The sequence below is a fragment of the Lutra lutra genome, chromosome X (genome assembly GCF_902655055.1).
Source record: "Lutra lutra chromosome X, mLutLut1.2, whole genome shotgun sequence".
Taxonomy (NCBI): domain Eukaryota; kingdom Metazoa; phylum Chordata; class Mammalia; order Carnivora; family Mustelidae; genus Lutra; species Lutra lutra.
The window spans coordinates 93024612-93038151 of NC_062296.1; the positions used below are offsets into that span (position 1 = coordinate 93024612).

Consider the following 13540-nt stretch of genomic DNA (forward strand, 5'->3'; position numbering starts at 1 on the left):
CCTGCCCTCAGGGTCGCTGAAACACAGCAGTCAGCAGTGGGGAGACTCTGCCTACGTGAGCGCTTTCATCTTCCGTCCCGAAGTACGGCAGCTGGCAGACCAGAGCCCGTGAGCACGGGTGTTAGGCAGTTAAAGGGTTGGGGGCACATGGATCAAAAGACCATTTTGGGACTCATGAGAATGACAAGAAATTCAAATGTCACTGCTTACAGATAAAGTGTGATTAGAACCCAGTGGGGGAGGGGAGCTCAGTGGGTTAAAGCCTCTGCCTTCAGCTCAGGCCATGATCTCAGGGTCCTGGGATCGAGCCCCACATCGGGCTCGATCTCAGGGTCCTGGGATCGAGCCCCACATCGGGCTCTCTGCTCAGCAGCAAGCCTGCTTCCCCCTCTCTCTCTGCCTGCCTCTCTGCCTACTTGTGACTTCTTTCTGTCAAATAAATGAATAAAATCTTAAAAAAACAAAACAAGACAAAACAAAACACCCAGTAGGGGCGATCCATGTACACACCGTTTGTGACTGCTTCTGAGCTGGGGAACTGGCACCAGACACGGGCCCACGGAACGTAAAATACTTCCTATATGGCCCTTTCTAGAGCAGGTCTGTGGACCCCCGGGTTGTGCGTACGGAAGGGTTTTTGTTCGGATGACTAACAGAGAAGAACCGACTGAATGACAACAGCTTTCACATTGAAAGGGGACGTCTAGGGGCACCTGAGGTGGCTCAGTCGGTGAAGCGTCTGCCTTTGGCTCAGGTCATGATCCCAGGGTCCTGGGACTGAGCCCCACCGGGGCTCCCTGCTCCGTGAGGAGGCGCCGCCGGCTTCTCCCTCTGCCTGCCGCTCCCCCTGCTGTGCTCACTCTTCCTCTGACAATATCTAGACAATAACAAATAAATTTTTAAAAATGCAGGAGGTGCAGGGATAATGTGACTTTTCCACACCAAAGCATTCAAGTACCATCAGCTCCTTTCACCTGTCAATGAAGGCAACACGTGATTGAGAACTCCAGCGACAGGAGTTTTCAGAAAACACGACACTGTGGGGCCAGGGGCCTCGTGACGCCTGGCAGAGTCCATCGGAGCTGTACCCGGACACCAAACATTCCGGTTTTCAACTAGCACAGGGTCTAGGAGGAGGAAATGCAAAAGGCTTACGCTACAAGCTGGGTGACGGCCCATCGCGGAAGTCCGCGTTCTACCAGGCAGTCACCGTACAGGGGAGCCAAACGGCCCTCCGTGGCGAGCTCTTTATCCAGCCTTGAAAACACTTTCATGAAAGCTCAACAGAGCTGGAACCTTCAGGCTTCGAGGACAGAAAAACAAAAAACAAAACCTACTGCCCACAACTGCTGCGACTTTAGGTCTGGGGAGAACCAGGATAAGAAAGCAAGCCGTGTCAACACAGCGAGCACACTGAACCGGCGAAATGACTCTTAACAACAACAGCAACGAGACAAATGAAAACACAATGAGAGGGATTATACCTACATGCTCTGAAGGTCTCATGGCTCCCCGGGACAGGGAGGTTTTCCTGAAGGGAGGGGACTGTGGGGGTTTTACACCCTTCCCTGGATGGATACAGCAGGTGCTCCTCAGACACGGAGCACCGTCCACTCCGTCCTGCCCCAGTGCCCTGAGGGTGCTCTCCCCACGCGGACTTCAGTCTTGGCAGATAGGAACAAGGCTCAGCACCGCTTCCACACAAATGTGGGCAGCATATGTGCGTCTTTAATCAAGAAACCACCAAAGATGGGCGCCTGGGTGGCTCAGTGGGTTAAAGCCTCTACGTTCAGCTCAGGTCATGATCCAAGGTCTTGGGATCGAGCTTCACACCTGGCTCTCTGCTCAGCGGTGAGTCTGCTTCCTCCTCTCTCCCTCTCTGCCTACTTGTGATCTCTGTCAAATAAATAAAATCTTAAAAAAAAAAAAAAAAAAAAAAAAAAAAAAAACCACCAAAGGGGCTGAATGGACATCCTATCACATTAACGTCACCTCAGTAACGAAAGGCAAGGCCCACTTTCCACTGAACTTTAGTACGCAGCTGAGAACCTGTGGTTTCTCAAAAACACCCTGGACTGCAAACACCACGGTCTCTCGTCACTTCGAGTAGATAATGTATTTGTGATATCTTCCCTCATAAAAGCACTGCATGATTTTACAGCAAACCAGTGTTTGCTAAAAATCAAAAACAGATCCCGAGGGGCGTCTGGGTGGCTCAGTCAATTAAGTGTCCGGCTCTTGGTTTCACTCAGGTCATGATCGCAGATCCTGGGATCGGGCCCCACGTGGGCTCTGTGCGCCACGTGGAGACTGTTTGACATTCTTGCTCTCCTTCTGCCCCCAACTTGTGCACGTGTGCACACTTCCGCTCACTTTCTCGCTCCCAAATAGATAAATCTTTTTTTAAAAAATTGATTTTGGGGCGCCTGGGTGGCTCAGTGGGTTAAGCCTCTGCCTTCGGCTCAGGTCATGATCCCAGGGTCTTGGGATTGAGCCCCACATCGGGCTCTCTGCTCAGCGGGGAGTCTGCTTCCCCCCCTCTCTCTGCCTGCCTCTCTGCCTACTTGTGATCTCTCTGTCAAATAAATAAATAAAATCTTCAAAAAATATTGATTTTGAGGTGGTTACATGACCTCCACACACACAGGCACAAAAGCACTTACAGAATAGATATGTACACACACTCGTGCGCGTGCGCACACACACACACACGCATGCACACATGTGCACACATCCTAGGTATGCACAGATACACCTACACACACAGACATACACACTCATACGTGCACTCACACATACCCAAACCCACACTACTTGTTGTCACCATCATCCTTTTAATACGAGACTTGTGATGACGCTGAGGGCTGACCCAAGAGGATGTGTGCCTAGCTGGAGTTTCCTCAAGCCAACACCGCTGTGGGGCTGTCACACGCGTACCTCATCCAGCAGCACTTCTGCACCTGACATGTGGACACCAGGTCGACTAGAACGCCCCCTCCTTTTGCTGACCTCAGCTCCCACCATCTTGGTCTCACACTTAGTGGGAACCACCACTAGGCCCTCAAGGCTGGCTGCCAGCCTGGCGTGTGGGCTGTGAAGCCCTGGTTTCCTCTGTCCCCAGCCACAGGAGAGCCTGGGCCTTGGGGACAGGGTGCTGACGCTTCCCAGGACTGTCTGGGAGCCTCGGTGAGCCACACTTGCCGAACTTTCTAATCTATGCACAAAAATCTCCAAAGAATGGCGGTGGCTGTGGGCAAGTGGGTGGTATGGTAGCCGTCCCAGTCAGGTCGGCAGCTGGCCCAACGGCGTTCGGGCAAGAAACCCAGCTCCCAGGCTGCTGACGGACTGAGCACCGTAAGGAGGACGCACACGCACTCATCCTTGCTCTTGATATTTCAGGTTTTGTTCTCAAAGGTTGGACACCTCCCTACTCTGAGAAACTTGGAAAGTTTTACCAGTAATGGTGTGCTAGTGGCTTTTCCTCCTCAGAAACATGAAACCGTTCTGAAGTGGAGAGGTGCTCTTGTGGCAAGGCTGGGAAGCGACGGACACCGCCCATCCCGGTGGGGAACGCGAGCCTACCTGGTGTGGTGTCGGCCGTGCCAAGTAGGGCAGGCGCTGGCTGTGGGGAACGGCGCTGCTGCCGTCTCGGGGTGGCTGTCGGAGAACTTGGTGGCATGCCACGAGTGAGGCCTCCAGCTCACCTCATTCTTCCTGAAAAAGAACGTAAAACGGCTCAGGGACTCTGAACAAAGGACAACCCTGTGCCAAGACCGAAGTGCGACGCGGAAAGAAGTCACGGTGACTTCCGCCCGGTTCAGAGCATCGCCTCCAGGTGCTTCCCACTGGATCTGGACATGAACAAGGTGTGTGAAATGTTTCTTAATACAGAACTTCACGCTAATGCAGAGACAATCTCAAGCTTGCAAATGTGAATTAACCCTTATTCTCCAACATCTATTCATAGCAGTAAATCAATCTTGCCATCCCCTGGGCCACCAGCACGACCGCAGACAGACTCCTCCGTCTCTGCTTCCGCACCGCTGTGTGCACAACCCTCGGCCTCCCTGCGGAACACGGACCGCACCCGAGAGAAGCTCCGACAGTGCCCTGCCGCGACTTACTCACTTGACGCAGGAAACACAGATACTTACTTACGTGAACAAAGACGTGCGGACGTGTGCTCACTCCCCTGGGCCCCTCGGAGTGTCTGCAAAGTCGGCTAAGGGTCCCCATTCCTGGAACGTGAGGTCCTAGACCTACAGGCGGCAACCCACCCTGCCCGGGCTCCCACCCCACGGTCCCCACCGCCCCGCAGCGGGCGCACTGGTGTTTTGGCTGCACTGCCTGGGTGTGGGAAAGGAACTGGAGTCGGAAGTCCGCAGGGCTGCCGTGAAAACCTGACAGCCTCCGAGAGACGGCTGCGGCGTGAGCAGGCGGCCCACCAACCTGGTGTTCCCACTCTCCGCTTCTCCGGTGTGGCACAGAACTTGCTCGCTCGGGGCACCTGGGTGGCTCAGTGGGTTAAAGCCTCTGCCTTCAGCTCGGGTCATGATCCCAGGGTCCTGGGATCAAGCCCCACATCGGACTCCCTGCTCAGCAGGGAGCCTGCTTCCCCCAGCCTCTCTCTGCCTGCCACTATGCCTACTTGTGATCTCTGTCTGTCAAATAAATAAATAAAATATTAAAAAAAAAAAAAAAAGAACTTGCTCGCTCTGGACAGCCTACATCCCCTTCAAGAACACAGAAAAGACCTCAAAATGTGCCTCTCTGGGTACGGACATGTGGAATGTGTTGACTTCAGGAGTTTCCCCATGAACAAAACCACAGAAGAGACAAATTCATCACACCACAGAAGTAAAGGGACTGAAAACCAAACTGTACCTCATAGAGTTCCTCAGAATCCTCGTAAGAAAGGTTCTGGCCATGTGAATTTCATTTTCAGATGTCTTTTTTTGTGCTACCATATCCACAATTTCTTTCATCTTCTTTTATAGTTAATTAATGAAGGAAAGAAACTAGAACGGAGAGTGGAGGCAAAGGGAAACAAATAAAAAAAGGAGGCTAGGAAAGGAAAATGCCTCGTCCTTTCTGGCAACATCTTCCAACCCTGCAACTGGCAAGACTGGGGTATGGGCTGGCTTACTGGGGTAGCAGCATTCCAAGTGTAAGCATGTTTCCTCTTTTTTAAAAGGATAATCCACACAGATGCAAATCTATTTCAAGAAGACACCGTCAACAGTTGTAGTATGAATTAAGGGCTTTAAAAAAAAAAGTAACAGGGGCACCTGGGTGGCTCAGTTGGTTAAGCATCTGCCTTCAGCTCAGGTCATGATTCTCAGGGTCTTGGGATCAAGTCCTGCATTGGGCTCCTTGTTGAGCGGGGAGCCTGCTTCTCCCTCTGCCTCTGCCCCTTCCCCCTGCTCGTGCTTGTTCTCTCCCACGTGCAAATAAAATGTTAAAAAAAATTTTTAAAAAGATTTTATTTATTTGACAGAGATCACAAGCAGGCAGAGAGGCAGGTAGAGAGAGAGGAAGGGGAGCAGGCTCCCAGCTGAGCAGAGAGCCCGATGTGAGGCTTGATCCCAGGACCCCGGGATCATGACCTGAGCCGAAGACAGAGGCTTTAACCCACTGAGCCACCCAGGCTTCCAAAAAATTTTTTTGAAAAAGAACAAATGAGGGGCGCCTGGGTGGCTCACTGGGTTAAAGCCTCTGCCTTCGGCTCAGGTTATGATCTTAGGGTCCTGGGATCGAGCCCTGCATCTGCTCAGCAAGGAGCCTACTCCCCTCCACCCACCCACCGCCTGCTGCTCTGTCTACTTGTAATCTCTCTGTCAAATAAATACACAAAATCTTTAAAAAAATTAAAAAGAACAAATGATAACACAGTGATGAGGTTACACCTATAAGCTATAAACAAGGATCTCACGGATATTGGGCACAGTGATGTTTTCCTAAAACAAAGGCGCTTGCAGCAGGTCCTCTGAACTTCCTAGGGCATAATGAACGTATGAGGCAAGGTTCCAGCTCCTTCCTGCTTGCCAGCCCCTCTCCTGGCTCAAACTTGTTGATAAGAGAAAGGAGGACCTTGGGCACCCGTGTGTGCGTCAATCCCAACCCTGGGCGGATGCTGGACACGAAGGCTCTGGGGACCGAGCGCTCTGGCGCCACCCAGTGTGCACACACAGTCACTGCGCCTCTGGCTCCTCTTCAACCAGACCCAGCGGCAACAGAACTACAAGCAGGTTTAAGATCCTCCTTTTCGCTGGATCGTGGGGTTTCTTTTCACACACACACACACTCAGGTGGCTTTATTTATTTATTTATTTTTAAGATTTCACTTTTTTATTTGACGGAGAGAGGGAGTGAGCGAGCACAACCAGGCTCCCCGCTGAGCAGGGGGTCCGACACAGGGCTCCATCCCAGGACCCTGAGATCATGTGACCTGAGCCGAAGGCAGACGCTTTGCCGACAGAGCATGCCACCCTGGCACCCCTTGGGTGGCTTTAAATCACCCAGTTGCTCGAGATGATGGGGCCGCGAGTACACAGGCCACACGAGATGGCAGGACAGAGGAGCACAATGCCCCAGCCCGAGGGCCCAGCTTAAATCACCCCACCACCTCCGGTTCCTGGCTGTCCCACCCTGGCCCCCCGAGCAGAGCCACGAGCACCGAGTGAGGGCACCACGGGCGCGCGCCGAGCCACCCCGGGATCACTCCCTCACACTGGACGTGGGCTTCTGTTGGGACGGCTGTGTGGCAGGGACAGTTCTGGCCTTGGAACGAGCCAGGAGGGGCAGGCGGGCACGCAGCTCACCGGAGCCACGAAGGCCTGTGCAGCTTGTCCCAGCGGCACTCGAGGTCCTGCTTCTGTGCAGGGTGCATGGGCAGGGGTGCCCGAAACAAAGACCAACAACGCCACACACGGTGCATCGAGCCCCACAATCCCAGGACTACCAGAAATGGGGTTCAGTCCACAGGCACCCCGGACTACGGTCATCCCAGTGTACATGGAAGAAATCCTTTCTATTCAAAGGGCTACTGACATTTGTAATCCTTACGGTGCACGCTTACTGTAGAAAACATGGAACACGGGGCACCTGGGGGGCTTAGTCGATCAAGTGTCTGCCTTCGCTTCAGGTCATGATCCTGGGGTCCTGAGATCGAGCCCTGCGTCGGGCTTCCTGCTCAGCGGGGAGTTTGCTTCTCCCTCTGTCCCCTGCTTGTGCACTCTCTGTTTCTTGCTCTATCTCAAATAAATAAATCTTAAAGAAAAGAAAATATAGAACATTTAAAAATGAAGAAGCCACTAAGAAGACAAGAGGAAAGTGGGCCATGACCTATAGAAGACCACAGGCGCCGTGTGTGCATTCTGCCCCAACTCTTTCTAGATGACCTAGGAGATTCTAGGAGAATCCTGCAGACAGCAGGTCCGTTCCTTCTGCAGCCTGCTGGCTTCCGTGCACTCCCCCATGCTACTGTCCCTCTTCCAAAACGTAATCTCTCTTCCGTGCTTAATATTCCTTTCATATAAATACTGAAAAGCCACAGGACTGACCATGAATATTTTCTGGTACTCCAGATAAAATTATTCACCTTAATGCCTTTCCCACAAATTACACAGCAAGATTAATCAAAATTTATGTTAATTTAAAAAATAATTTTATATGCTAGGTAGTCTCTGAGGGGCTGTTGGAAGGACAGGATTTAGATCACAGATATGAAAAATGCTAGGCTATCACTGAAAATTAAGAACAAATCTAGACATCAGAAATCCTTTTGAAAAAAGGAAATATGAAAATAAATGCTTCAGTAAAATGTTCATCATTGTCATAAAGAACAAAATCCCCTCCCCCACCCAAAAGAAAAATCCCTGAGTGCTAGGTAATTTCCGTAACGAGAAGCCAACAGGCACTGCCGCAAGAGACAAACACAGTTTGTGCCTAGTCACCACGAGCTCCATCAGCCTGACGGGACCAGACCTATCGGCAGGGAGTCCAGGGGCCCGGGCTCTGGGTGCACACTGTGATGGGCCCGTGCACGGGGCGTGAGGGCTTTCAGGCAACACTAGGGTCGGGGAAGGCTCTTGGGAGGAGAAAAGTGAACAGGGCTGCGTGGAAGCATCTCACAAAAAAGCATCAGGGGGCCTGGACTGGGAAAGACCTGGATTCCAGAGAAAGGGTGAGCTGGACAATGCAGCAAATGGTTCTCAGGGAGCCCGAGTGCACGGGACCGGCCCTATGCAGATAGCCCCCGGAATTCAAGGAGGGGAGCGGGTCCAGGCCAGCAGAGGACATGCGGGTGGGGGGTGAGGGGTCTCTGCTAGAGGAGAGGTGAGTGCCAGCATCCTTCTTACTCCTTCCAAAAGAAACAAAGAAAAAGCACCACTCTACAAACACAAAAGCAGCCTTGCTCTGACCCTGCCACTTCCTGTCTCTGCCAAGCCTAGGGAAGGCCATGTCCTGACCAGCCTCTCCCTCTGCTGGTCTATCTAGCTCCTGCCAGATCAGTGCGACTCCGCCACTCTGCTCCGGACAGCTCTTGCTCTCACTTCAGAACCTTCAATGACTCCCAGTAGCCACAGAAGGAAGCCCAAGCCCCTACATTCTCAGGCGTCCAGCCAAGGTGTCGTGCGGCGTGTGCCCCGAGGCCAGCAGCATGGGCATCGGCTGGGCACAGCCTGGGCGGGCTGATGCATTTGTGCTCGCCTTCCTGGCACATTCAGATGCAGGCTCGGGTCCCGCGCTCTCTGCCTCTGGCTCCCTTTCCCTGCACTCCTTTGGGGGCCATCTCTTGAGGAGGCTCTAGTACGGCTGACGTGGGACCAGACTGGCGGCTCAGCCCTGGCTTAGCCTTCCAAGGACAGACCAGCGGCCTCTGCTCTAGAAAGACTCTGCTGAGATCCGCTTCCATTCCTCTTGACGTCTTTTGGCTCAGCACGTGCTCGAGCTTTCCGGGTCCATGCCTATGATCATACTCAGTGGCCGGCTAGCTCCTGGAGGGCTGGACCTCATGCTGTGACCTTCACCTCTCCCTGGAGCACTTCTAACCCGCTGCAGGAGCACAGACAGCACTCCATACATGGCACACGGGTCCTCTCCCTGCCAGTGGTGCGACAATGCGACTGTGTGCTGGGGATGGCATGCTGGCTTACGTCTACTGTGGGGTACGGGGCAGACAGTCCCTGCTTTTAAACAGGACGAGAATTCAGATAGAAGTTCCCTAGGGGTCTAAGTAGCCGAAACGGACACCAGACATCAAAGCCGCACTTCGCACAGAGGCCAGGCTCAGAAGCGGCCTTCCCACAGCATGAAAGCACCAGGGTTCCTGTCATGAGGCCGGGGCGCCCCGCGTCCTTCCCCCCACAAGGGCGAGTCCTTGTTTCTGTCTCAGCCTCTGGTGCTGCCCCTTATGTGTCTGCTCAAAACACCTTGTAGGAAGGTCACGCCATGAACATGGCTAGAACGGGAACAGACCCAAACGACTAGCTTTTTCTAGTAACTTCTATCATCTTCACATAAATAAACCTATTCGTGTCAGAAAAGAGAAAAAAAGAAAGACGATCTCACCCGCCTATGTCCACTGTGCTTACCGCCCAACTGACGAACACACGAGTAAGCCCAACTCAGTGCTTTAAAAGGGAGTCAACCCAACTTCCTGGTAACGTTTCTAGAGAATGGATTTTTTTTTGCCAAAGACACTCAGGCACTCAAATGTCAGACACTCAAATGTGCAGGCATTAATAAAACTAATTATAAACAGCTCTCAGCATCAGCAACAGGGCTGAGGAGTCATATATGAAAGAAATGAAAATAAGTAAAACATTCTCTGCATATTATTAAAACGTCTCTGCATAACCTACTAGAAACCTTCAAAGTTTTCACACTAAGTTTTATAAACATCACTTACATGCTGTGCAATGAAAAAAAATCTTAACTTTTTTATCACTCCCTCCTTGACTTAGAATATGAAATGTCTCATGTAAATGGAAATTCATGTGATCAAATTGCTCAGGCCATACCCTGAGCCTACATCTGAAGAGAAGCGACTCTTCTCTTTCTCTCCTGATGTTACTCAATAAAAACAACAATGGAAAAGAGCCCAAAGACGTCAGGGTATCTGTGCAGGTTAGTTTCTGGGTCTGCTCTGTTTAACAAGAAACAGGCACAGAGCAAACAGCTATGATCCCCAAAATGCTCAAAACAGAAGTTTTTCCCCGACACTACAGCCAACACCTACAGACTGGCCTCGGAGAGCACAGGGTTCCAAGGACACCTGCCAACACCCCCACTAAGGCCCCCAGCCTGCAACAAGACACACACAGACACACAGACAGACAGACAGACAGACACACACACACACACACACACAGAGGTTCTATCCCAGGAAGAGTTCTCAGGAGGGCAAGGGAGGATGGACACAACCTGAGGACGTGCTGGCCATCTCCGTGCTCCTGTGGCATGGCTGCCGGAAGCTGCTTCCAGGAACATCTGTGCCACTCCATGTCAGGGCCACGCACAGAGCCACCTGCTCCAGGACGGCTCCAAGCAGCCAGGAGCAGAGGGGAGCACGGCACTACACAGGCTCGCTGTGAAATACACTGCAACTGAGCGACTTCCAGAAAACAACGCATGTTGCAAGAAATTTGCTCATGGCAAGCATGGTTGCACACACGAGATCTGAAACCCCCTTTCTTCACGTATGGAACCATTCCACAGCCCCGCCAACCCGTACAACCGCCCGCAGAGAACCTGCGTTAACCCTGGGCGTTAATCTGCTCCTGGATGCAAGCTTAGTGCGAGCTTAGTGGCCGTAATCAGAGTCACAGCCGGTGTCAGGCCACCAGCTAAGAGGCAGAAGAGTCCACAAAACCCTACTGATAACTGGGCCCTGCTCCAGCTGCTCACGACAGTTCTGAGTCTTGGCTGAGAGTCGGAGCACCGATGAGGCAGGTAGCTGGACTCCACTGCAAGCAAAACTAGGATTACCATAAGGATTGGAAAGAAAAGCCAAAAGGGCGATGGGAAGTTTTCCAAAATAACGAATGGCATGACATTGAAAAAAAAATGTTCCACAGGCTCTTGGAAGTTATCCGAGCTTGCGAGGAGCTGACCTGGGAAGCGAGGAGGATGAAAGGCTGTCCCGACACTCGTCATGCCCAGCTGGCAGCCCGCACTTTATCTAATCACATGGCAACAGCCCCCCGCTCTGAGCAAGATGCTTGCCCTCCCCGACGCACCACGTGCCCCGGGCAGAGCCGCACACCTCTCCCACGGTGAAGGCCTGTCGCCTCGGCTACAGGGATCAGGGAAACGCCACCTGTGACCCAGTTTCTGGTCTCACTTCACCTTCCCCAAGCACATTTGCTTAAGCCCCTGGTGCTGCCCAGCACGAGCGCCCGGGGCTGTCTGTGCAGACGCCCGCAGGGGACCCCGGCAGAGCCTCCGGTCAGCCCTTGCAGCGCGGGCCCTGGGCAGATGACTACCGTGCGGACACACATCAGAAAAGGTTCCCGTCTCTGCGCCGCACCTTCCTGAGAGCAGCACTTCTGGGCCAAGTAGGAGTAGGACCACAGAGGACCTGGGAGGGAAGGACATGGGAGGGAAGGACCAGGCAAGGACGTCCCGCTCGGGCTCTCCTCAGGGTCCTGCAGTCCTTCTACTCCCCCACCCCTGCCCCAGGCAGGTGACCCCATCGTGCCTCCACATCTGACAGGTGGCACACACCACCTGGGCCCCGCGCACGGGGACATGTGTGCATCTGCTGGGGATCCCACTTACAGCCCTTTGTTTGCAGCCAACACCACTCAGCAGAAGGGAAGCGCTCGCTCTCGTCTGTCTGGGAAAGAAACGTCACCAGGGACGCAGATAGAGATCTGCGCAGGGCTCCGGCTCCAACGCGACACCGCCCCAACCCCGGCTTCCCATCGGTGCTGCCCATGTCCCCTGAAACAGGATGCCACCGCTCTGTCCCACTGGCCCACGGCAATGCCTTTCTGGCTGCCGGGTCCCCTGATCGGCTCACACACTGAAATAAAGCCAACCGAGGAGGAAAAGAGAGCCAGCAGCGGGGTGCCTGGGCGGCGCAGGCGCCTGGGCGTCCAACTCGCGGTTTCCGCTCAGGTCGTGGTCCTCGGGCTGTGGCATCAAGCCCTGCGTCGGGCTCTGAGTCCGCTTGAGATGCCGCTCTCCCTCCCCCCCTGCCCGTCCCACGAAAATAAATAACTCTTTAAAAAAAAAAAAAAAAAGGTCTGGATGGCTCCATTGGTTCAGCGTCAGAGTCTTGAGCTCCGGGTCCTGAGTTCAAGCCCCACGTTGGGCTCCATGTGGGTGTGGACCCTACTTAACACCAAAACGAAACAAAAAAAAAACCCCAAAACTCTGAGTCAGGATTTGACACGGAGGTTCATACTCCTGTCCCCGTAACCTCCCAGAAGCACCAAACCCGCGCTGGCCACTCTTGGTCTTTATCACAAATGCCGCCCTTTCTCAGGGCACCTAGGGAAGCAGCAGGTAGTAGCAGAATGAAGTCAAACAAAGGCCGGACAAGCTCACTGGTCATTCGGCCACACTCCTGGGGAGGGTGACACAGGGCACTTGTGTGTTTGGGGTTTGGCCTAGGAATAATTTACAGGGCGCCTTTTTATAAACTGGCCACTTTCTTTTTCTTTTCTTTTTTTTTTTTTTGAACAGCACACGATCTCTTTTGGAGCACTACATCAAATGCTAGACAAGGCTAACAGATGTGTGGGACAGATGCGTGATCGGCGGCTGCCCGCGGACGGGCGAAGAGGAGAATGGCGGGGTTTAGGCACAGATTTAATTTTAGAGAAGAATACACGTTACCCATTTCAGAGAAATTATTTTTATTTTTTTTAAGATTTTATTTATTTGGCAGAGACCCAGTGAAAGAGGGAACACAAGCAGGGGGAGTGGGAGAAGGAGAGGCAGACTCCCCACTGAGCAGGGAGCCCAATGTGAGGTTTGATCCCAGGGCCCTGGGATCCTGACCTGAGCCAAAGGCAGACGCTGAACAACTGAGCCACTCAGGCTCCCCAGAGAAATTATTTTTAAAAGTACATTGAGGCCTTTGTAATAAGGAAAATCTAGAAACTCAGTGTGAGGTTTCACTGCCCCTTAGAAAATTTTAAAATTAGAAAATTTTAAAATTTAGAAATTGAGAAAATTTCATTCATGTTTCTCAACAAAGCACCATTTCACGCTTTTTTCTATTAGGTAAAAGTAATATGCACATAGAGTATTAAAAATTAATCCAGGGACGCTTGTGGGGCTCAGTCGGATAAGCATCTGCCTCCAGCTCAGGTCATGATCTCAGGGTCCTGGGATGGCGACCTCAATAGGGCTCCGTTGCTCAGTGGGGAGGGAGTCTGCTTCTCCCTTTTCCTCTGCTGTGCCCTGCTCACTCATACTCTCTCTCAAATAAATAAAATCTTTAAAAAAATAATCCAAAAAGTTATTTTTAAAAATTCCACAATACCTGTTTTCATACTGACACAGTGTTATGTGTCAAATACAT

The 13540-nt window shown here is 52.4% G+C and overlaps 1 protein-coding gene across 1 annotated transcript in view; it reads right to left on the reverse strand.

Moving 5' to 3' along the window:
- The window catches only part of SHROOM2 (shroom family member 2), a 135091-nt gene that overhangs the window by 52710 nt on the left and 68841 nt on the right, over nt 1-13540 (reverse strand). The window contains 1 exon segment of the mRNA XM_047715433.1: nt 3583-3714. Coding sequence (XP_047571389.1) covers nt 3583-3714 — 132 coding nt within the window.